General features: G+C 61.7%; 3 protein-coding genes across 5 annotated transcripts; 1 reads left to right on the top strand and 2 right to left on the bottom strand.

Moving 5' to 3' along the window:
- Positions 1-481: 481 nt before the first annotated feature.
- Positions 482-6,041, bottom strand: RPS5 (ribosomal protein S5). The gene is made up of 6 exons (XM_036426082.2): positions 5,892-6,041; positions 5,152-5,260; positions 1,652-1,861; positions 1,427-1,555; positions 692-790; positions 482-598 (listed from the first exon to the last, which is right to left on the bottom strand). Exons 2-6 carry the CDS (start codon positions 5,257-5,259, stop codon positions 530-532), a joined length of 615 nt encoding a protein of 204 aa, XP_036281975.1. The 5' UTR covers position 5,260; positions 5,892-6,041; the 3' UTR covers positions 482-529.
- A 3,705-nt stretch (positions 6,042-9,746) lies between these two features.
- A1BG (alpha-1-B glycoprotein) lies at positions 9,747-16,661 on the top strand. Of its 3 annotated transcripts, none has more exons than XM_036426026.2 (9): positions 9,748-9,838; positions 9,925-9,960; positions 10,114-10,395; positions 11,665-11,937; positions 12,771-13,070; positions 14,272-14,562; positions 16,017-16,286; positions 16,561-16,585; positions 16,630-16,661. In XM_036426026.2, the coding sequence occupies exons 1-8, from the start codon at positions 9,805-9,807 to the stop codon at positions 16,566-16,568; spliced, it is 1,494 nt and encodes a 497-aa protein (XP_036281919.1). In that variant the 5' UTR covers positions 9,748-9,804; the 3' UTR covers positions 16,569-16,585; positions 16,630-16,661. The 3 variants fall into 3 exon arrangements, with proteins under 3 accessions (XP_045433349.1, XP_036281919.1, XP_045433348.1); XM_045577392.1 differs by having other exon boundaries at positions 9,749-9,838; positions 9,925-9,957; XM_045577393.1 differs by lacking the exon at positions 14,272-14,562 and having other exon boundaries at positions 9,747-9,838.
- Positions 16,662-18,535: 1,874 nt separating this feature from the next.
- ZSCAN22 (zinc finger and SCAN domain containing 22) lies at positions 18,536-23,198 on the bottom strand. Its single transcript, XM_045577391.1, has 3 exons — positions 23,006-23,198; positions 21,698-22,117; positions 18,536-20,886 (listed from the first exon to the last, which is right to left on the bottom strand). Exons 1-3 carry the CDS (start codon positions 23,031-23,033, stop codon positions 19,835-19,837), a joined length of 1,500 nt encoding a protein of 499 aa, XP_045433347.1. The 5' UTR covers positions 23,034-23,198; the 3' UTR covers positions 18,536-19,834.
- Positions 23,199-24,241: the final 1,043 nt, after the last annotated feature.

Here is a 24,241-nt window from a genome sequence, read left to right as displayed (position 1 = left end):
GCGCAGGTGGAGCCTGCCGCCCAGGTGAGTGATGTGCCCCCACCTCCTCCAGGTGCGCTCCCCACCCGGAGGCATGGGCGCAGGGGTGGCGGGAGGCAGCGCCCCCTGCAGCTGCCTGGCTGGGCTGCAGCCCGAACACAGAAGGGGGGTCTGGAGTCTGCGGGTGGGAGGGGGCTGACGCTCAGGGAGCTGCACACGGTCCCCCTTTACCCTCCAAGACAAAGCTGGAAGTGGTCGCAACAGCACCCACCAAGCCCTCCCAGAGCAGACCGCCTCCGTGAGGATATCCCACCCCCATCTCCTCTCAGTCCAGCGGGAACACTCCAGGCGGCCGGCCCGCACCCTAACCCGCTCCCCGCACCCATGGGTCCGAGTCAGGCCTTCCCTGGGGAATGCAGACCCCAAGACTGCCCAGACTGTGATCAGCTCCTCAGGACGTGGGGACCCCAGCTCCCGAGACCCCAAGGACGGACAGCACACAGGCAGGCGGTGCGCCCGGAGGCAGACGTTTATTAGAGCTGCGGCCGGATCAGCGGTTGGACTTGGCCACGCGCTCCAGCTCGTCCTTCTTCTTGATGGCGTAGGAGTTGGAGGAGCCCTGCGGGAGGCCCGGTCCGTTAGCTCCAGGCGGGGCGGCCCCCCCCCCCCCCCCCGCTCACCCCCCCCTCCTCCCAGCCCGGCCCTCACCCACCTTGGCCGCGTTGATGAGCTCGTCGGCCAGGCACTCGGCGATGGTCTTGATGTTCCGGAAGGCGGCCTCGCGGGCGCCCGTGCACAGCAGCCAGATGGCCTGGGGAGCACAGGGCGGCTCAGCCGGGGCGGGGACACCCCCTCCAGGCTGGGCCGGGCTGGGGCTGGGAAGGCTGGCGACCACAGTGCCGCCCAGGTGGCGTGCTGCCGGGTGTGGGGTCAGACTGGGGCCACAAAAGCAAGTGTAGACACTAAAGGCCTCCGATTCCTGGAGACCTGCACGAACAAGTGTGCCCCTGGGCCCGGGATGGAGGAGCAGCTATAGGGCTGGGGATGGCGGCACAACCAGGACAGAGGGAGCCCTAGTTCCTCGGCTGCTGTTACAGTCCTCCGGGGACAGCGGACTAGAACGCCCATGTTCCCTGAGAACGTCATCAGCGGATCCTCCCGCGCGCGCGCACACACACACACACACACACACACACACACACACGCACACGCACACGCACACGCACACGATGACAAACCATACGCCAGAATCAAACGGCACCTCAGCCCAAGGCCGCCCAAGGCCCAGAGCTGGGAGCAGAATCCCAGCCACACAGGCAGGAATCCAGGAAGTCTTTCTGGAGGAAGTGACACTCCAGGCAAAGCATGCGCCTGGGCGACCTCCCCACTGGCCCGGCTGCCCGAGCAGGATCGGAGGCCCGGCGGCCGCGCCGCCCGCCCAGCCCACCTGGTTCACGCGGCGCAGCGGGGACACGTCCACGGCCTGGCGCCTCACGGTCCCGGCGCGCCCGATGCGGGTGGAGTCCTCGCGGGGGCCGCTGTTGATGATGGCGTTCACCAGGACCTGCAGGGGGTTCTGGGGGGGCAGGGGGAGGGGGGCGCGTGAGCCCGAGGCAGGTCTGCGGGGGCCCCGAGGCCCTGCAGGACCGGGAGGGAGGCCCAGGCCGCCTACCTCGCCCGTGAGCAGGTGGATGATCTCGAAGGCGTGCTTGACGATGCGCACCGTCATGAGCTTCTTGCCGTTGTTGCGGCCGTGCATCATCATGGAGTTGGTGAGGCGCTCCACGATGGGGCACTGCGCCTTGCGGAAGCGCTTGGCGGCGTAGCGCCCGGCGCTGTGGGGCAGGTACTTGGCGTACTTCTCCTTCACCGCGATGTAGTCCTGGGGGGGGGGGCGGGGGGGGCGTCAGGGGGAGGGAAAAAAGGGTGGGCGGCCCCGAGCCTGTGGGGTCCGCGGTGGGCGGCTCTGCCATGGGCGGGGGCAACCCCTCTCCCGGTTTTGCTTCGAAAGGACCTCAAACCGCACACGGACGTTTTGGATCAGACTCTGCTGGGGTTTGGGGCCGCCTGTGTGCTGAGGGACGGTTAGCAGGAGGAGCCCTCTAACCTCTGAAATGGCTGGGTTTTTAAATGCTTTTTTTATTTTTTATTTTTTATTTTAGCGAGAGGAAGGGAAAGGGAGAGACTAACAAACATTGATGCGACCGACAGGAACACGGATCGGCTGCCTCTGTGAGCTCCCCACAGGGACCGCGCACAGAATGCGGCCTGTGCCCCACCAGGAAGCAAACTGGAGAGGCTTGGTGCATGGTTGATGCCCAACCAACGGGGCCCCACCAGCCAAGGCTCAAAAGTGTATTGTTTTTGCTTTTAATGGATTGGTTCAGAGGAGGGAAACACTGACTGGCTGTTACTTAGGCATTCACCGGTTGACTCTCATGTGCCCTGTCTGGGATCAAACCAGCAGCCCTGGCCTCTGACGCTCTAACCAACTTGTTTAAAGAATCACAGAGAACCCTTCCTACACAGACATTTCCCCAGAAAACACCAGAACGTCGGGGAGGAGTTGGGACCAGGAACTCCATAGTCCTTCGATGAAGCACGCCCAGGGACTGTGACACATGAGAACAGAACTCAGGAATGCCTTTCTAAGGATGCAGACGGGGCTGGCATCTCAGCCGCTCAGTGCCATTCGCTCCACCAAGGCTGAGGGCTCACACAGGAATCAACCAATGAATGAACAATTGGAGCAGCTGGCCAGCATGGCCCAGTGGTTGAGCATCAATCAACCAGGAGGCATCGGATTAATGTTTCTCTACCTCCCTTTCTGAAATCCATAAAAAATATATATATTTAAAAACTGGCACAATTGGGGAGGGTATGTATGGGGGGGGGAATGGTAAGATATGTACACAGATAATAATTTAATAATAATAATTAAAAAAAAACTGGCACAATTGAGTTTCTCTCTGAAGTCAATAAAAAATTGAAAACGTAATAAAAACACAAGCAGAAACAGGGAATGCTGACACTGGGGTGAGGCAGGAGCCTGTGCAGATAAGCCTGTGGACACAGCCGTGCCAGTGAGGGTCCGGTCCATGTGCCCGGGCCCAGGGCGGCGAGAAAATCCGGGGCCCACAATGGCACCTGCTGCCCCATCAGAGCGCCAGGGAGAAGAGAACACAGGTGTGACACGTTCCCAGGGCCACACACACAGGACAGAGTGGGCGGCCGAGACGGAAACCTCACTGCGCCATCCTCGAGGTTTGCAGACCTGCAGAGCAGGCCATGAAGGAACACACCCCACAGACATTCGGGTGAAAAAACTGGCTCTCTGTAAGCAGGGGGCCTCGGCCCCACCACACACCCAGAGGCAACAAAAATGCTTCTTTAAACAACAAGGGGCCGAGACTGGTTTGGCTCAGTGGATAGAGCGTCTGCTTGGGACTGGAAGGTCCCGGGTTCGATTCCGGTCAAGGGCATGTACCTTGGTTGCGGGAATATCCCCAGTAGGGGGTGTGCAAGAGGCGGCTGATTGATGACTCTCTCTCATCAATGTTTCTAACTATCTCTCTCCCTTCATCTCTGTACAAAATCAATAAAATATATTTAAAAAAAACACAAAAAACAAGGGGCAGTAAGATATAACCCAACCTGGGTTTCATTCATCTCCGCAGTCTGTCACAAAGTAATTTGTTTCGTTTTGTGAAGGGCCCACAGAGCAATACTGAGGCCAAGTGGGGGTGAGGGACCCTGGGAGGACTAATTTCAAACCTCAAAACCCAGCACAGCTACGCAGACTGCATGTCAGGAGTGCAGACAGACTTCAAAGGAGCGGGTACCACTCCAACCCATTTGCTCAGGGTCTGGGTTTGACTCCAGGTCAAGGGCACGCACCTCAGCTGCAGATTCCCGGGCCCCAGCAGGGGCATGGGTGGGAGGCAGCCAATTGAAGTGCCTCTCAAACTTTGTTATTTTTTTCTCTCTCTAGAAATCAATGAAGATAGCCTAGGTGAGGATTTTTTAAAAAATAAGGGTGCCACAACCATTCAACAGGGGAAATGCCCTTTAACCAAGTTTCCTTGGAAACAGGCATGCAGCGTATAGAAGAGATTTAAATGACAAACACTCTGTGGCCCAAGTTTGTTAAATAAAATGTGCAGAAAACAAGCAAAACCAGAAGGTGTTGGGACAAATGGATTTCCACAGGCAAGGAATGATGTTGGACCCTCGCACTTTAGATGATGGGTTATGTGCATTTTACTACAGAAGCTGCAGGCCCCAGCCCCAGGCTCAGAGGGCTGAACTGTCAGCGGACACCAAAGGGCTGTAGCTCAGTTTCCTTATTTCTAAAACTAGTAAGCAGCCCAGCTGGTGTGGCTCAGTGGGTTGAGCATTGACCTATGAACCAGGAGGTCAGGGCCCAGGCCTGGGTTGCAGGCTCCATCCCCAGTGGGGGGTGTGTAAAAGGCAGCTGATTGATGATGATTCTCTGTTTCTCTTCTATTCTAAAATCAATCTATATGTGTATATACATATATATGTATGCAGATTTTTAAATATATATTTTATTGATTTTTTTTTAGAGAGGAAGGGAGAGGGAAAGTTAGAAACATAAATGAGAAACATTGATCCAAACCGGCTAGGTCTTCATTGTTATTTTTTTAAATGCACTTTTATTGAAAAAAAAATATATATATATATGGTTTTTTTCTTTCCCCTTTTGCCCTAACTGGTGTTGCTCAGTGGATAGAGCAACAGCCTGGGGACTGAAGGGTCTCAGATTCGATTCTGGCTAAGGGCATGTACCTTGGTTGCGGGCACATCTCCAGTAGGGGGTGTGCAGGAGGCAGCAGACTGATATTTCTAACTTTCTATCCCTCTCTGTAAAAAAAATCAATAAAATATATTTTAAAAAAAACAACAATGAAATCGATGAGCATACCCTCCTGAGAGCATTAAAAAAACAACACGAACTCTAGCAGCCTCTGCACAGCACACAAGGAAAAACGGATCCGGAGAGGAGGGTTGAAGGGGGTGTGGTCCCTCTCACCTGTCATTTCTTCAGCTCAGGACGGACCCGCAGGACAGCTCCACATCCCCAGTGCCCCCCATGAAAAGCCCCCACGGGCCCCCCACCCCGAGCTGGGCCCCACCCGCGAGCCCCCTCACCTGCAAGGAGATGTCATTGATCTGCACGTCGTCGGTGCTCCATTTGCCGAACAGCTTGATGTCGGGCGTTTCGGCCACTGCGGGCGCCGCCGTCTCCCACTCGTTCATTCTGGGGGCGGAACCGCATGGCCGGGCTCACCGCCTGGGACCTGGGGCGGCCTGGGAGGCTGCCCCCACGCCCTGAGCCATGGAAGGGGGACCCCTGGCCCCCACCGCTGAACGGGCCCCGGCATGGCACCGGCTGCAGTGCCAACCCCTTCCCCGGGTTCCAGGAGCTCTGAGCGTCTGTGGGAGCCAACAGCATGGACTCTGCTTCCCCCCGAGCAGAACCGACTCGTTCTCTGCCATCGAGGAGGGCTGCGCGGAGCCAGGCCACGCCGATGGCCGCGTCCGGCACTAACGGGCACGGGGGGGGGGGGGGGGGACACACACTGTTATTAACGAGAAGACCGTGTGCAGAGCGGAGGGCGCATCGTGCACCCCGGAATAACGGGGACTCCGCCCCGTGTCCACGCGGGGTCGCACAGGCCGATCCGCACTCCGCGGCCCGGCGGCGAGCAGAGCTACGGCGGCCGGCCGGGCTCCCACGGCTCCCCGCGCACCTCGTGTCCCTCCGCACGTTACCCGGAAAGAGGCGGGCGAGGGCTCCCACGGGAACACCCCGGCCTCGGGGCCAGCCCAAGGCTCCCCTGGAAGCTCTGGAGCCCCGATCGGACCCCCGGACCCCGCGGCGGCCTCACCTTAGCGTGTAGCCGGGGCGTCTGGGGCGTCTTGGTCGCTCGGCGTGGACCACGCGCTCCGCTGACACAGACAGGAAGAGGCCGCGGGTCGCAGGCCTCCGCTTTTAACAGGGACGAACACTTCCGGGTCACCGGGCTGGCCTTATGAGCCAATCCGGGACAAGAACGGGAAGGCGTCATTGGCGAACGCGGGATGCGTGAATTGCGGACGCATGCGCACATGCAGAAGCGTACCCATTAGCAAGTCTGGCGGAAGTCTGGCATCTGGTACTGGCCCGACCCTGAGGGATTCTGCGCAAGCGCAGATGCCACCTTGAGGCCGGCGCCGCCATGTCTACTGAGGGCAGGCGTCCCGCGACCGTTCGCTGCCGCGTCCGGCCTCTGATTTCTCATTCCACCTGATGTTCCGAGCGGGGCCAGTCGGTCGGGCATCATCTCATTTTTCGTGGTGTCCGCTTCGCCGGCACACACACAGCCACACAGGCTCGGGCGGCGGCGTGGGGTTCTGTGATGACGACTGCTTTCCGCTGGTCCCGGCCGCCGGGCGCGCGCTCGTTTGCGCATGCGCGTGCACCACGCGTGGGGTCCCCTTCCCCCCACTCGCGAGCTCGGGGCTGCTGCGGGCCTGCGTCCCAGGGAGGAGACGTTTTCCTGTTCAGCCGCACCCATCACCCAGTCCGGGGGCCCCCTCCATGGCTTCTCCTCCATTCCCGTTATCCTGTGGGCCTAGGGATGCGCCCAGGGGTTGCTAGGCAACAGGCCACGCCTCCTCGGGTCCCTCTGGAGCCGGAGTGGATGCTGAGGTCCCTGGACAGGTGCAGGGAGTTGGCTTGGTGATGGGGACCACGACCTCTTTGCAGCCAAACCCAGTGACCCCGGAGGCCATCGTGGAGAGCAAGTGCCAGCTCTTCACCCACACCCACAGCTCTTTTTAAAAATATATATTTTATTGATTTTTTACAGAGGAAGGGAGAAGGATAGAGAGCTAGAAACATAAACCAGCTGCCTCCTGCACACCCCCACTGGAGATGTGCCCGAAACCAAGGTACATGCCCTTGACCGGAATCGAACCTGGGACCCTTGAGACCGCAGGCCAATGCTCTATCCACTGAGCCAAACTGGTTTCGGCCCCACCTCTTTTTAAAAATATATATTTTATTGATTTTTTACATAGAGGAAGGGAGATGAAAAGAGAGAAACATCGATCGGCTGCCACTTGCACACTCCCCATTGGGGATATGTCCACAACTAAGGTACATGCCCTTTACCGGAATCGAACCCTGGACCTTTCAGTCCACAGGCTGATGCTCTATCCACTGAGCCAAACCGTTTAGGGCTGGATCTATTTTTTAAAAATGTTTTTTAAAATATATTTTTATTGATTTTTTACAGAGAGGAAGGGAGAGGAAAAGAGAGTTAGAAACATCAGCTGCCTCCTGCACACCCCCTACTGGGAATGTGCCCACAACCAAGGTACATGCCCTTAAGCCGAAACCGGTTTGGCTCAGTGGATAGAGCGAAAGGTCCCAGGTAGGGGGTGTGCAGGAGGCAGCTGATCCATGTTTCTCTCTCTCATCGATGTTTCTAACTCTCTATCCCTCTCCCTTCCTCTGTTAAAAAAAATCAATAAAATAGCTGGGACTGGTTTGGCTCAATGGATAGAGCGTCAGCTTGGGAACTGAAGGGTCCCGGGTTCGATTCCGGTCAAGGGCATGTACCTTGGTTGCTGGCATATCCCCAGTAGGGGGTGTGCAAGAGGCAGCTGATCTATGACTCTGTCTCATCGATGTTTCTAACTCTCTATCTCTCTCCCTTTCTCTCTGTACAAAATCAATAAAATATATTTTTTTAAAAATCAATAAAATATATTATTATTTTTTTTTAAAAAAAGGCCCTGGCCAGTTTGGCTCAGTGGATGGACCGTCGGCCTGTGGGCTGAAGGGTCCCGGGTTCGATTTTGGCCAGGGGCACATGACTGGGTTGTGGACTCGATCCCCAAGGGGGGTCGTGCAGGAGGTAGCTGATCAATGCTTTTCTCTCAGAATTGGTGTTTCTATTTCCCTTTCCCTCTCTCTTCCTCTCTAAAATCAATAAAATACATATATTTTTAAAAAGTATCACAAAAAAACAAATAAAATATATTTTAAAAAATAAGTTTAAAAAAAAGAAAAAAGAAATGGTCCCAGCGTTTGGGGGTCACTCAGGCATTCCCCAGCTCTGAACAAGGGCAGGGGTGGGGGCACACAGCTTGGTATCTGACCTGAAGTCACACACACACACACCCCCTCCACACAACGAGTCTATGTTGAAGAAGTGGCATTAGAAGAAGTTAAAGTTTAAAAAATTTGGCTCTCCAGAGAAATTTGGCAGCTGCCGGCGCGTTGTCCCCCCGCCCTGGGGGGCCCTGGCCTCTGACCTCTGAGGCTCCCGGAGCGAAGTCATGCTGGTGCCTGCCGGGGCCGGCTGTTGTGCAAACCGGGACACGAGGCCAGCAGCCCTGACCCCTGATTCCCGGGAAGCCCTGAGGCTGGGTCCGGGCAGGCCTCCAGGTCCCGTCGTTCCTCCGCCCGGAGTACGGGCCCCTGGCCGCCTGCCGGCGGGGTCTGGGCCCCAGCTGGTGGGGGTGGGGGTCCAGAATACCTACACTGGTGCCCCCAGGGGTGCCGCTGAGACACATGGGCGCCTGCCCTCCCGCTGTACCAGGAGGAAGGGGGTGCGAGGGTCCTGGCTGAGGGGCCCCTTCCCCCGGGTGGGGACCCCAGACCCCGGCCTGGCTATGTCCCAGGGCCCTCGGGTGGACGGTGGCAGGGAGCCACGGGCCCCCTGGGCGGGGGGGACGGGGCTGCCTGGGCACACAGGCAGGGGTTCGAGTGCTGGTGCCCGGTCCTGCGGAGTCAGAACTGCCCGGCGGGAATTCAGTGCCCGCAGCACCGCGGGGCTGGGACCCCTCGAGGCATTGTGGGCCGTGGCCGGACACGCCGCCCGGGATTCCCTTAAAGAGCATCCGGGGCCCTGGCCCGTGTGGCTCAGTGGATAGAGCATCGGCCGCAGACTGAAAGGTCCCGGGTTCGATTCCAGTCAAGGGCATGTACCTTGGTTGTGGGCACATCCCCAGTGAGGGGTGCGCAGGAGGCGGCTGATGGATGTTTCTCTCTCGTTGATGTTTCTGACTCTCTATCCTTCTCCCTTCCACCCTGCAAAAAAATCAATAAAATATATTTTTTAAAAAGAAAAAGAGCCGAAACCGGTTTGGCTCGGTGGATAGAGCATCAGCCTGCGGACTGAAGGGTCCCGGGTTCGAGTCCGGTCAGGGGCAAGGACCTTAGTTGCCGGCACATCCCTGGGGCGGGGCGGGGGCGGGGGGGGGGGTTGTGCGGGAGGCAGCTGATCGATGATTCTCTTTCATCGATGTTTCTGACTCTCTGTCCCTCTCTCTTCCTCTCTGTAAAAAAATCAATAAAATATATTTTAAAAAAAGAAGAAAGAAAAAAATGAAAAGAAAAAAGAAACATCCATGACGAGGGAGAATCATGGATGGGCTGCCTCCTGCATGCCCCCTTTCTGGGGATCAAGCCCCCAACCCAGGCCTGTGCCCTTGAATGGGAATCGAACCCAGGACTCTTCAGTCCGCAGGCCGACCCTCTACCCACTGAGCCAAACTGGCTAGGGCCGTTCTTTATTGTTTATTCTTAACTTGGCTCTTTTTTTAGTGTATTTACTGTTGCTGAGGTTCCTGGAGCAGAAGGGCTTCTCCTTGCCACCCCCGCCCCCACTCTGCACACATCCACCCACCCACACACACACGTCCCTGGCCTTGGGGAGGACAAACAGCTGAGGGGTCAGTGACCCGCTGCCCCCTCCCTCCCCCCTCAGGCCTTATGACCGCCCTGGCCCGCCGGACGGAGCTCACACCATGTCCACGCTGGCCACCGTCCTGCTGCTCTGGGGTGAGGCGCCTGGGCCTGGGTCCCCTGGGCGGAGGGAGAGGGCGGGAAGGAGCAGGAATGGGGGCCTCATGCGCCTGTCCCCGCAGGTCTCTCCCTGGGCCCAGCGGCCGAGGCGGCCACATGTGAGTCAGGGCCTGGGCTGGGACGGTGTGGGGGAGTGGGGGGACCTAGGACGGTGTGGAGGGATCCCAGGGTACACGGGGCCCTGGGGACGGTGGGAGCACACAGGGGGGTGCCCCTGTCTGGCTCTGACCTCCACGCCCTCGCACACACAGTTGTTGATCCCCGCCCGGACCTGTGGGCCGAGGCCGGCTCGCTGCGGGAGCCCTGGGCCAGCCTGACCCTGGTCTGCCGGGCGCAACTGGCCACCTCGGCCTTCCAGCTGTTCAAGGACGGCGTGGCCGTGGGGCAGGTGCACCCGGATGAGGGGGCCACGGAGTGGCGCTTCCCGCTGGGGGCGGTGTCCGAGGGCCTGCAAGGCCTGTACCGCTGCCGCTGCGCCCTGGGCTCCGGCAGCTGGACCTCGCTGAGCAACCCGGTGGAGGTGACGGGGCCAGGTGAGTGGGGGCTCCCTCCTTCCCTCCCTCCCTCCCCACTGCCCTTGTCGGACCCCCTGCCCCTGAGCAGCTAGGGGGCTTTAGGCAGGACCCTGGCATTGCTGAGCCTCAGTTTCCCCGTCTGTAACATGAGGTGGTTTCTGTACCCACCCCAGAGGGTTGGTGAGGAATAAAATAACTGAGTTCCCAGAAAGGGCTTAGGGCAGGCCTGGCACACAGTAGGGCCTGTCATATGCCTTCCTCCTCTCTCTCTCTCTCTTTTTTTTTTTTAAATATATATTTTTTTACAGAGAGGAAGAGAGAGTTAGAAACATTGATGAGAGATAATCATCTACCAGCTGCCTCCTGCACACTCCCTCCGGGGATGTAGCCCACAACGGAGGTCCATGCCCTTGACCGGAATCGAACCCAGGACGCTTCAGTTTGCAGGCCGCCGCTCTATCCACTGAGCCACACCGGCCTCGGCCATTCCTCCTGTCTTATGTCCCTGTCCCTCCCTTCCTGGCTCCCTCTATGTATTTATCTATCCCAGGTAATAAAAGGCTAATATGCAAATCAACCAAATGGCAAGACGATGGGTCACTATGACACACACTGACCTCCAGGGGACAGGCAGATGCTCAATGAGGGGAGCTGGCCCCTGGGAGTCAGGGCGCTCCCACGGGGGGAGCTCGGCTCCCCGGAAGCCAGGGAGCCTCTCCCAGCTCCTCCCGCCTCCCAGGCAGCACCAGGGACTTCAGACTCCCGGCTTCCGCCCACTCCCCTCGGGCCTAAGCCATCAGCTGGCATCCCCTGAGCTCCCGGCCTGCGGCCTGCGAGAGGGTGCAGGCCAGAGGAGGGACCCTCCCCGAGGGCAGGAATTTCGTGCACCGGGCCTCTAGTTTATTATATTGTAGCACCAGAGGCCCCTGGTGCACCAGTTCGGGCACCGGTGAGGTCCTGCCGGCCTGGCCCCAATCCGGGCAGCTCAGAGCTGGGCCTGCTGGGAGGAGCTGGCAGGAAGTTGGCTGGGGGCCTTACCCACGATTGGGGGCCGGGCCGGGAAGGGCTCTGGGCCAAGCAGGGTGATGGAGGCCCCTCAGGGGCAGGAGGCCAGGGGGAGAGGCTGCAGGGAGGCTGTCTGGCCACCTGCCCTTTATGAGGGTGGGGCCAGTCGGGGGGCGGGGCTGGTGGTGGGGGCCTCAGGGGGCGGGGCCTGGGGGGAGGGGCTCCAGGGCCAGCCGCCCAGGTCACCCCAACACCCTCCCTTCACCCCCTCTCCGCTCGCAGGGACCCTGCCCGCGCCCAAGCTCTCCAGCTCGCCCGTGGCCTGGGTCACGCAGGGCCTGACCACCACGCTGCTGTGCCGGGCGGGGCTCCTGGGGGTGACCTTCCTGCTGCGGCGGGAGGGGGACCCCCAGTTCCTCGAGGTGGCCGAGGCCCCCCGGGACGCCCAGGCCGCCTTCCGGGTGCTCAGGGCCGGCAACTACACCTGCAGCTACCGCACCCACGAGGACGGCACCCCTTCCGAGCCCAGCGCCCCCGTGGCCGTGGAGGACATGGGTGAGCCCTGGGGGGGATACCCGGAGGGCTGCCTGGAGGAGGCGGCTTCTGCAGGCCAGAGGGGACTGGAGGCTGCAGGCTGGGGATGGGGGGATGGGGTGGGGGACCCCAGCACCCCCGTGGCCGTGGAAGACATGGGTGAGCCTCCGGGGGGGACACCCGGAGGGCTGCCTGGAGGAGGCGGCTCCAGAGAACAGAGGGGACTGGAGGCTGCAGGCTGGGGATGGGGAGACAGGGGTGGGGGACCCCAGCACCCCCGTGGCCGTGGAGGACATGGGTGAGCCCTGGGGGAGACACCCGGAGGGCTGCCTGGAGGAGGCGGCTTCTGCAGGCCAGAGGGGACTGGAGGCTGCAGGCTGGGGATGGGGGGACAGGGGGTGAGGGACCCCAGCGCCCCCGTGGCCGTGGAGGACATGGGTGAGCCTCCGGGGGGGACACCCGGAGGGCTGCCTGGAGGAGGCGGCTCCTGGAGGCCAGAGGGGACTGGAGGCTGCAGGCTGGGGATGGGGGGACAGGGGGTGAGGGACCCCAGCGCCCCCGTGGCCGTGGAGGACATGGGTGAGCCCTGGGGGGATACCCGGAGGGCTGCCTGGAGGAGGCGGCTTCTGCAGGCCAGAGGGGACTGGAGACTGCAGGCTGGGGATGGGGGGATGGGGTGGGGGACCCCAGCACCCCCGTGGCCGTGGAAGACATGGGTGAGCCTCCGGGGGGGACACCCGGAGGGCTGCCTGGAGGAGGCGGCTCCAGAGAACAGAGGGGACTGGAGGCTGCAGGCTGGGGCTGGGGGGCAGGGGGTGGGGGACCCCAGCGCCCAGCTGCCCCCTGCCTTGCAGCCCAGCCGCCGGCGCCCAGGCTGAGCGTGGGCAGGGGCAGGGACGCGGAGGCGGCGGTGCTGGCCCCGGGCGAGAAGTTCTCGCTGAGCTGCAAGGCCCCCCTGGACGGCGTGGAGTTCCAGCTGCGGCGCGGGGGCCAGGAGGAGCGGAGCGGCTACAGCTGGGGCACCTACCCCGACCGCATCAACTTCGAGCGGACGGCCCGGGACGCCGGCCTCTACACCTGCCGCTACCGGCTGAGCGAGGAGGGCGCCGCCTGGTCCCCGGACAGCGCCCCCGTGGAGCTGCTGCTGAGCGACGGTGCGCGGGGCCCGCGGGCGGGGGGCGCCCCGGCTGGAGGACAAAACTTCTCCCTGCCCCGGTCTGCTCGCTTTCTTTATTTAAAAACATATATTTCTACTGATTTTTTACAGAGAGCAAGGGAGAGGGATAGAGAGCTAGAAACATCCATCAGCTGCCTCCTGCACGCCCCCCATTGGGGATGTGCCCGCAACCAAGGTCCATGCCCTTGACCGGAATTGAACCCGGGACCCCTCAGTCCGCAGGCCGACGCTCAATCCACCGAGCCAAACCGGCCTTGGCATGGTCACCTTAATTTTATTGATTTTTTTTTTTTTTTTTTTTTTTACAGAGAGGAAGGGAGAGGGATAGAGTTAGAAACATCGATGAGAGAGAAACAGCCATCAGCTGCCTCCTGCACACCCCCTACTGGGGATGTGCCTGCAACCAAGGTACCTGCCCTTGACCAGGATCGAACATGGGACCTTTCAGTCCGCAGGCCAATGCTCTAGTCACTGAGCCAAACTGGTTGTATATATAATAATAATAATAATAATAATAATAATAATAATAATACAGTAATATATATGTATATTGCAATAATAAGCAATAATAATATATATTATATATATTGCAATAATTATATATATATATATTGATTTTAGACAGGAAGGTAGAGAGGGTCTGAAGCATCCATGAGGAGAGAGAATCATGGACCGGCTGCCTCCTGCACGCCCCTGATCGGGGACCGAGCCCACAAACTTGGCATGTGGCCTTGACCAAAGTCCAACCCCAGACCCTCCAGTCCGTAGGCCTGTGCTTTATCCACTGAGCCACACCGGCCAGGGCTCTTTCATTTTATTTATTTTTAAATCTATTGTCATTGATCTCAGAGAAGAAGGGAGTGGGAGAGAAATCCATGGGAACAGAGAATCAGGGACCAACGGGGGATGGGGCCTGGGAGCTGACCTGTGACCTCGGGGAGCTGACCCTGTGACCTCGGGGAGCTGACCCTGTGACCTCGGGGAACTGACCTGTGACCTCGGGGAGCTGACCCTGTGACCTCGGGGAGCTGACCCTGTGACCTTGGGGCTCCTGGGTCCGGGCTCGGCCTCGGAGCCAGGCGGCCGGGTTGCAGACAAGCAGAGGAGCCGGGAGGCCCGGGGAGGCCCGGGCGGACGGAGGGTCGGACGGAGGGTCACGGTCCCCCCTCGCCCCGCAGGCTCGCTGCCGGCGCCCACGCTCTCCGCCCAGTCCAGCACCCCGGGCCTCGGGCGGGGCACGCGGGTGGAGCTGCGGTGCCGGGCGCCGGGGGCCGGGCACCGCTTCGCCCTGGTGCAGGAGGACCGGAGCGGGCGCCGGGTGCGAGGCGTCCAGAGCCCGGAGGGCCCCGAGGCCCACTTCGAGCTCCGGGACATGTCGCCGCTGGACTCCGGCAACTACAGCTGCGTGTACGCGGGCCCCGCGCCCGCCGGCTCCGCGCCCAGCGGCGCCCTGGACCTGCGGTGGGACGGTGAGGCCCGGGGTCCCCGGAGGGGGGGGGGCGCGGGGGTCCCACCACCAGGCTCTGCACCGCCCGAGCCTCAGTGTCCCCGTGCAGTCTAACAATATAAATATTCTCATTTTACTTAATATTCATTTTATTATGTCTTAATTTAATTTTTTATTCTTACTTTTGAAAAATTGTCTGCCCTTTACTTATTTATTCTATTGATTTTTTACAGAGAGGAAGGGAGAGAGTTAGAAACATCCATCAGCTGCCTCCTGCACACCCCCTACTGGGGATGTGCCCGCAACCAAGGGACATGCCCTTGACCGGAATCGAACCCGGGACCTTCCAGTCCGCAGGCCGATGCTCTATCCACTGAGCCAAACCAGTTTAACCTCGGCTATTTTATTATTTTTTAAAATATATTTTATTGATTTTACACAGAGAGGAATTGAGAGGGATAGAGAGTTAGAAACGTCAATGAGAGAGAAACATCGACCAGCTGCCTCCTGTACTCCCGCCCCCCCCCCCCCCCCCCCGCACTGGGGATGTGCCCGCAAACCAAGGTACATGCCCTTGACCGGAATCGAACCCGGGACCCTTCAGTCTGCAGGCCGACGCTCTATCCACTGAGCCAAACCGGCTTCGGCTCGGCTATTACTTTTTATTTTATTTTATAAAAAACCCTCACCTGAGAATATTTTTCCCATTGATTTTTTTTTTTTTTAAAGAGAGAGTGGAAGGGAGAGGGAGAGCCAGAGAGGAACATCCATGAGAGAGGAACACGCTGATTGGTGGCCTTGGGCACAGGCCCTGACCCCGGGCCCGGCAGGCGCCCTGGACCAAACCGAGCCTGGGCCCCTCTGGTCCGCAGGCAGGCTCTGCCCACTGGGAACGCCAGCGAGGGCTTTACTTATTCATGTATTTTATTGCCTTCAGAGAGGAAGGGAGGAGAGAGAGAGAAGCATCAGTGAATCACTGATCGGCTGCCTCCCCCACGCCCCTGACTGCGGATCGAGCCCGCAGCCCGGCCAGGTGCCCTGAGCCGGATTCGAACCCGGACCACCTGGTTCCTGGGAGGTCACACTCCCCGGGTCAGCAGCGGTGCTGGGGTCTCCCTGTGAGCCCCCCACCAGGGCCTGTGCGCGGGGTGAAGGGTCATGGGTGCCCCCCGGGGCCCTGGGGTCGGCCTGTCCCTCCCATGTCCTCACCCAGGTCCCCACAGGGCAGGGGCTGGGGCACCTCCTGACCTTCGCTCTTCGGGGGACCCCATCTCCACCATCAAGTCTCCCTTCCCTCCCCTGGGGCCCCCCCAAAGAGCAGCAGAACCGGCCCGGGTCTGGGGGACACAGGGGAGAGCGGTGGGTGGGGAGGGCTGGCTCCCTCCAGCCTGGGCTCCGGGGGGAGGGGAGGGCCTGGGCCGGGGTGGCTGCAGCTGGAAGGGGGGCTGACCTGCCGGACCCCGCCCGCCCCCGCAGGCCCCCTCCCCAAGCCGCGGCTGCGGGCCCTGTGGAGCGGGAAGGTGAGGCCGGGCCAGGACGCCGCCCTGCGCTGCGAGAAGCCCGTGGCCCACGAGTCCCTGGAGCTGCTGGCGGCCGGCGAGGTGGTGGCCTCGGCCTACGGCCCCTCCGAGGACCTGGTGCTCCCCTACGTGGGGCCCCAGCACGCCGGCACCTACAGCTGCCGCTACCGCTCCCGCTGGCCCCTGGTGTCCGAGCTGAGCGACCCCGTGGAGCTGCAGGTGGCAGGTGAGGCCCCGCCCCCCCCAGGCTCCGGACTCCTGTCCCTCCGCACCCCCGCCCAGCCCGAGCCCTCTGTGGGGCGGGTGTGCCCTGGGAAACAGCAGGTGCAAAGGCCCTGGGGCAGCGAGTGGCCATGGGAGCTGGAGCGCCAGGAGGGAGGCCCGGGCGGGGCGGGGGGGCGGGGGCAGCCGACTCAGCTGCTTCCTTCCTGCGGGGCTCGGGGAGGTCTGCACCCAGGGCCTCCCCCTCTTACCATTTCTCTTTTGCCAATTTTTTCCAGAACCCTGATCCGGCTGCAGACCCGGGCTGCCGAGGGTGTCCTGGCCACACACACGCACACACACACCCTGCTCTGCTCCTTCCTGCTGCTGCTGGCTGCACGTCCCCCCGGGCGGGGTGTGTGTGTAGGGGAGCAGCTCTCATTCCTCCTGGGAGTTAATAAATGTGAAAAGACTGTGAAACGCGTCTCCCGCCAGTGGCAGCCCTGCGGCAGGGCGGGTGCCCGGGCTGAGGGACCTGGGCCGGGACCCTGTGTCCAGAAGGGGTGCGGCCGGTGCTGGCAGGGTCCACCTTTTTCTTTTCTTTTAAACGTTTTGATTTCAGAGAGGAAGACAGAAACATCAGTGATGAGAGAGAATCGCTGACCGGCTGCCTCCTGCAGGCCCCACAGTGGGGATGGAGTCCACCACCCGGGGATTGGACTGTGACCTCCTAGTTCATAGGTTGATGCTCAACCACTGCGCACTAGAGCCCACCTTTTTCCAGACTTTCTTCCTGCACCCGGATGCCGCCCTCCCTGGCTGCTGGGTAGGGAACCGGGGGCTTCCAGACACACCCACCCCCTCCCACCTGGACCCAACCAGTCCCACCCAGGGAGGCAGTTGGGAGGCTGCACTTTGTGGGGCGGCCACCAGGTGGCGGTGCTGGGCTGTGTCCCCGCCAAAGGCCAGGTCTCCCCTGGGGGAGCATGAAGCTGTGGGAGGGATGGGACATCCCTCTGTTCTCTGCCCCTCAGATCTGAGCCCCCTTTGCCCGTGGACACTCTATGAAATAAACAAAAACACTGAGAATAAAGATCCCGGCCCTAGCCGGTTTGGCTCAATGGGTAGAGCATCAGCCGGGAGACCGAAGGGCCCCAGGTTCAAGGGCACATACCTTGGTTGCTGGCTCCATGCCCAGCCTCATGTGGGAGGCAGCCAAGGGGTGTCTCTCTCATACCGATGTTTCTCCTTTCCTTGCATTCTCTCTAAAAAAATCAATGGAAAAGTATCCCAGGTGAGGATTAAGAACAAAGACTCCTTCCCCTCCCCCAACTCACCCTCTTTCTGCTTTATTTATTTATATTTTTATGGATTTCAGAGAGGAAGAGAGAGGGATAGAGATAGAAACATCAATAATGAGAATCATTGATGGGCTGCCCCCCTGCACGCCCCCTACTGGGGATCGAGCTCACAACCCAGGCCTGTGCTCTTGGCTGAAATCCAACCTGGGACCCTTCAATCCATAGGCCGATGCTCCATACACTGAGCCAAACCAGCTAGGGCCCTCCTGCTGCTTTAGACACACACGGGCAGACACACACCTGGAGATTGTGAGTGTCAGCTGGAGTCCACTCCTCAGTGACAGAGCTGGACGTGCCGAGCAGAGGGAGGTGGAGACGGACATGCCGGCTAGAGCCAGGCCAAGGCCCTGGGTCAGGGGCCACACAGAGCGGGTCCCCCAGGTTGAGGGGGAGCCCCTACTCCAGGTCCCCCTGCGGCCGGACTGCAGGCTCATGTCTGTCTCCTCCAAGACCCGCAGCCTGTCCCAGGCCCGAGTGGCCATTTCCCTGGGATCCTATGCCCCATGTCTCAGAGTTCCTCCCTATGTCCACCGGCTTGCTCTCCTCCTGTCCGCCTCAGTGCCTTGTGGGTGGACATCTGTCTGCATCCAGGTGTGTCTGGGCCTCCCGTGAAGATACTGATCTTTGTCTCCCAGGGGCTTAGCCTTCCTGTTCTCCTTGGTTGTTTTTTGTTTTTGTTTACTTATTTATTTTTTTTAAATATATTTTATTGATTTTGTACAGAGAGGAAGGGAGAGAGATAGAGAGTTAGAAACATCGATGAGAGAGAGTCATCGATTGGCTGCCTCTTGCACACCCCCTACTGGGGATATGCCCGCAACCAAGGTACATGCCCTTGACCAGAATCGAACCCAGGACCTTTCAGTCCCCAAGCTGACGCTCTATCCATTGAGCCAAACTGGTTTCGGCTGTTTTTGTTTTTTTAAATACATTTTATTGATTTCAGAGAGAAAGGGAGAGGCACAGATAGAAACATTAGTGATGAGAATAATTGACCGGCCTTCTGTGTATGGAGCTATAACCCGGGCAAGTGCCCTGACAAGGAATGGAACTGTGACCTCCTGGTTCATAGGTTGACACTCATCCTCGGAGCCAGGCAGGCCAGGCCCGGCCGGTAACGTTTTACTGAGGCCACCGAGTGCTGGGACCCTGGGACATCTGGTTGCTCTTGTCTTTGTGGAGCCCACGGTGGTGGGAGACAGCCCCGCACACACACACACTCTCTCATGCACGCACACACACACACACACACACACACACACACTCTCTCTCTCTCTCTCTCTCTCACACACACTCTCTCTATCACACACACACTCACACACACACACACACACACACGGACACGCAGCCGCCTGGGAAGGTGTCAGCCCCGGCAGTGCATCCAACCGACAGGCATCGAGGTCTGCTGTGTCCCACGGGAACGCCTTGCGGGTCAGAGAAGGAGACAGGGCCCTGCTCTCGGGAGCTCACAAAAGGCGACCTCCTCGGTGCACGTGAGGCTCCCACGGTGGAGAAAACAGCGGAGAAGAGCGCAGGCAGAACGCACGGGCTGGTGGGAAGTGGCAGGCGGGGCGGGAGCAGAGGAATGCCTCCCGGGGAGGGTCAGCAGCGCCCCCAGCGGCGGTGGGAGCAGGAGGCGGACTCCCAGCCGACCTGGCCTGGGCGTGAAGAGGAGGAGCAGCGGGTGGGAAGGCTCGGCTGGCTGGTGGCCTCAGTGGGTAGAGCGCTGGCCCTGCCACCCAAGGGTTCCACTCCCCGTCAAGGGCACGTCCGTGGGTTGCAGGTTCCCTCCTGGCCCTGGTCTGGCCGTGTGTGGCAGGCAGCCAATCCCTGTCTCTCTCCCATCGTGTTTCTCTCTCCCTCCCTCTCTCTAAAGATCAATGAAAAACTATCTTCGCATGAGCATTAACCAGAAAAGTAAAAATAAATAATAAAACCGAAAGGCACAGAGGTAGCGTGGGCCGTGTCCCCCCGGGCTGGGCGGGCGAGAACCCCGAGTGTGAACTTGGCCCAGATCGTCGCCCTGAGACCACCGAGTCCCGGCAGAGGCGCACCCCCTGCCCTGGCTGAGGACCAGCCCCAAGTCTGCCCTTCGGAACCTCCTCATTCCGGGGGAGTCCTCGGTGCTCCGCCCCTTCTTCCTGGCTCCTTGGGAACTCCGGGTCTCCCCTCCGCTCCAGGCTGCGCAGGAGGCCACCGCCCGGCGGGCCGGTCACCCGAGCGCCGGGCCGTGGGCCCGCAGGTGCGCCAGGAGGGCGGAGCTGCGGCTGAAGGCCTTCCCGCAGCCCCCGCAGCGGTGCGGCTTCTCGCCCGTGTGCACGCGCTGGTGCTCGGTCAGGGAGGAGCTCTGCGCGAAGGCCTTGGGGCAGGCCTGGCAGCGGTAGGGCCTCTCCCCGGAGTGGACGCGCAGGTGCCGGATCAGGGCCGAGTAGTCGCTGAAGGCCCTGTCGCAGGCCGGGCAGGCGTAGGGCCGCTCCCCGGTGTGCGTGCGCCGGTGCTGGGTCAGGTGCGCGCTCTGGCTGAAGGCCCGGCCGCAGGCGGCGCAGGCGTAGGGCCGCTCGCCCGTGTGCGTGCGCCGGTGCTGGGCCAGGTGCGTGCTGCGGCCGAAGGCCTTGCCGCAGTCCCCGCAGGCGAAGGGCTTCTCCCCGGTGTGGATGCGCCGGTGCTGCGCCAGGTGGGCGGCCCGGCGGAAGGCGCGGCCGCAGTCCGGGCACGCGTGCGGCTTGGCCCCCGTGTGCACCATGCGGTGCTGGGCCAGGTGCGTGCTGCGGCTGAAGGCCTTGCCGCACTCGCCGCAGGTGTGGGGCGTCTTGCGGGCGTGGCCCCTCTGGTGCGCGGCCAGGGTCCCGGCGCCGGGGAAGGTCTCCCCGCGCTCCCCGCCCTCGGAGGGCGCCCGGCCCGGGTGAGTCTGCGGAGGGCCGGCGCCACCACCGTCCACAGGGCCAGGATCCACGGGGGAGGCGGCCTTGCCGGGCCAGGAGGCCTCTGACCACGCGCTGGGCATGTTCCTGGAGGCCCCGGAGTCACAGCCCAGCTGGTCCCCGAGCGCCGCGTCGGGAGGCCCCGGAGTGGCCCCGAAACCCGTCTCCTGGGCGCAGGGCTCGGTCCAGACGTCCCCCGGGCGCCCCGCCGTCCCCTCCGCACTCACCGGGGGTCCGAGGGCGTCCCCGAAGCCGGGTCCCAGGGCCTGGGCGGCCGAGTCCACCTCCTCCGAGTCGCTGTGCTTGCAGCTCGCCCCGGGGGGCTCGGCTCCCGGCTTCCAGCCTGAAACAGGGGAGCCGCAGAGTCAGGCCTGGGGTATCGGCCTCCGGGGCATCAGCCTCGGACGGGCCTCCCTCCGAGAGGGGCCATGTGGGCCGCTCTGGCACACCAGCTGGGCACTGGGTCACTGCTGAGAGCCTCCAATCCCCTCAGAACCCACCCCACCTAATTCCAAGGTGGGAGAGAGAGAAAAACATTGACGTGATAGACATTGTCATGAGAGAGACACATGGACGGGCTGCCCCCCTCACGTGCCCCGACCCGGGGCAGGGATGGAACCTGCCACCCTCCAGTGTGCAAGCCCCGCTCTAACCATTGAGCGACACCAGCCTGGGTCTGGGTCTGAGGCCTGGCCTTCCCATGGCGCTGGGCGGGCGGAGTGTGGCTAAGGGCACCTGCCCTGGCCTACCCTTGATGGGAGCTCAGAGCCTGGGTTCCGGGAGGATCCCAGGAAGGAGGGGCGAAGGGGAGGCCCCAGGCCTGCCGCTGGCCGGCCCTGGGGGCCCTGGCGAACCGACCCTGGTCTAGCCCCCATTATCCTCACCTGTAAGGGAGGAAGAACACACCGAGTCCCCTCTGGCGCCCCAGGCTGCTGACCGCTAACAGGCTTCCAGTGTAACGGGTGCACGGTCACATCGTGAGCTCAGAGAGGTTGAGCCACTTGCACAAGGTCACACAGCAAGTGGCCAAGCTGGGGTTTTGGCTGTAGAATCTCGCCCTTGAATCCCACAGAGGACCCCATGAGCTCTCCCATGCAGCCCGGCGCCTGCCTGGGGAGTCCGGTGAACACTGCCCGCCGCCCACCGCCCCTCACCTTTCCGGTCCAGCTCCCGCGTCAGATCCTCCACCAGCGCGGCCGCCTCCTTGCCGCTCCGGGGGCACTGGGCCCCCACCCAGGCCTGGACCTCGGGGGGCAGCACCCCCAGGAACTGCTCCAGCACCAGCAGCTCCAGCATCTGCTCCTTGGAGTGCGCCTCCGGCTGCAGCCACCGGCGGCACAGCTCGCGGAGCCGGGCCAGGGCCTCGTTGGGGCCGGACGCTTCCTCGTAGCGGAAGCCCCGGAAGCGCAGGCGCGCCGCCTCCTCCTCCTCCTCCTCCTCCTGGGGGCGGGCCGCGTGGGAAAGGCTGGCGTCCTCATCCTCCACCTTCACCCGCAGGACGCCTTCCGGGTCCCAGGGGGCCGGGCTCAGGGGGGACTGGGGGGCGGCCATCAGGCAGGAGCACGGCAGCGGGTCTGCAGGGAGATGGGAGCGTGGTCAGTAGGGCGGCCACTGGCCTGGGGCGTGGGATATGAGACTCGATCTCACAGGAAACAGATCCTCAAAACAATCAGGGCAGCTGGGCTGGTGTGGCTCAGTGGTTTCCAGTCAGGGCACATGCCAGGGTTTCGGGCTAGATCCCCAGGGTGGGGCGTGCAGAAGGCAGTCCATCAGTGGTTCTCTCTGATTGCTGATGTTTCTGTCTTCCTCTCCCTTCCTCTCTGAAATCAATGAAAGTATACTAAAAAGATAATCAGCCGAAACTGGCTTGGCTCAGTGGATAGAGTGTCAGCCTGCGGACCTGCAACCACTTGGTGTCCGGGAGGCTGCCCAACCAGCCGCGACCGGCCAGGGCCAGACACACACAATCCCTGCCACACACAGAACACTAAACACACAACCCGCTGCTGGGGGGTGTGGCTCGGGGTTGAGACTTGACCTATGAACCAGGAAGTCCTAGGTTAGATTCCGGGTCAGGGCCCAGGCCCGGATGGCGCAGGAGGCAGCCGATCAATGATTCTCATCGTTGGCGTTTCTCTCTCTCTCCTCTCCCTTCCTCTCAGAAATCAATAAAAATATTTAAAAATAGATAAACACACAGTCTCAGGGCACATCCTTTCTGGGTCGCCGCCTCGGCCAAGCCCCTGGGGAGGCGAGGTCACGCGAGGTCAACCACCCGCCCAGCCTCTCAGGTCACACACCCGCCGCGGCCTCCCACGCCCCCGCCCCGTGGGCGCCGCACACCCGGCGGGACGGTCACACCCCCGCCGCCCCACCGGGGGACCCCGCGCCCCGGGCTGGGGTGGGCCCCTCGCGCCCCCACCCGCCGGCCCCGCGCCCCGTCAGGGGGCCCCACCGCGGACCAGTCAGTCCTGCGCTCGGTCCGTCCATCGGTCCCGCGCCCCGGCAGTCAGCCCCTCACACCGGCCGCCCGCCCGCGGCCGCGTCCAGCACGTCTGGCTTAGGGGCGCAGCGGACGCTGGCGGCGGGCGCCCCCTCGGACCCACCTCACGGAGGGGCGAGGAGACACTTCCGGGGGCGGACGCATAGGCGCCCGACGGAGGAGCCCGCCAGCGCGTCCAAATGCCGGACCACAACTCCCAGAATGCGCCGCGCAAGCCCGCCTGGACCACAACTCCCAGAATGCGCCACGCAGCCCGCCAGGACCACAACACTCAGAATGCGCCGCGCAACCCGTCTGGACTACAACTCCCGGAATGCACCGCGCCACAAGGGCCAGGCGTGTCCCTGGGTTACAGTTCTTAGAAGGTGGCACGCAGGAGCCCTCGCGCAGCCCGAGGCCTGCCGGGAGTTGTAGTCCAGGTGAGCCTATGTGGGGCAGTGGGACCGCGAGAGGGTGAGGTGCGTGTGAGCAATGCGAGTGCCGGGGTGAGGTGTGTGTGTGTGTATGTGTGTGTGTGGCTCACTGTGACCATGTACAGCGGATCACACATGTCTGTCGTGTGGTTGCACATGACCTGGAGGGTGAGCTGTGTGTGTCACCGCTCTGGCCTTTTTCTGGATTTTGGCTGATAAGCTGCGGCCACAGGAGCCTCTGTCCCAGATCTGCTCCCTCAGTTGGTGCCAGGGTCCTGAGCCCCACCCTGAGGTGAAAAGAGAAGCAGGAGGGGGAGCGGGAGGAGCGGCCGGGGCAGTACGAGCTCCCCGTGGGATGCGCGGTCCCTGCCCGGGATGGGCACTCCTTGTCCCCGGGTGCGCGCTCCCTGGCGGCTGCGGCCACAGACCACCCCAGGGGGAGAAGCTTCCGGGAAGCTGGGACACCGGCAGCTTTGGAAACGCGCGTGGACAGCCTGCCCGGGAACGTGGAGTCCGGCGGCTCCGGGGAGGAGACAGGCGGGCGTGGCCAGGACATTGTAATCAAGTCATATCAGCCACCGCGGGCCGTTTCAGCACCGCGGACAGCGCCCCGCCCGGCGGGAGAAGGGGCCGCTCTGAGGGAACTGCCCCCAAACACCATGCAAAATGAACGCCCAGCCCTGGCCAGCGTGATTCAGTGGATAGAGCGTCAGCCTGCGGACTGAAGGGTCCCAAGTTCAATTCTGGTCAAGGGCATGCACCTTGGTTGCGGGCACATCCCC

Source organism: Pipistrellus kuhlii, unplaced genomic scaffold, assembly GCF_014108245.1.
Source record: "Pipistrellus kuhlii isolate mPipKuh1 unplaced genomic scaffold, mPipKuh1.p scaffold_m20_p_89, whole genome shotgun sequence".
NCBI lineage: Eukaryota > Metazoa > Chordata > Mammalia > Chiroptera > Vespertilionidae > Pipistrellus > Pipistrellus kuhlii.
Note: the sequence above shows the minus strand (reverse complement) of the source record. Positions and strands in the feature narration are given on the sequence as shown.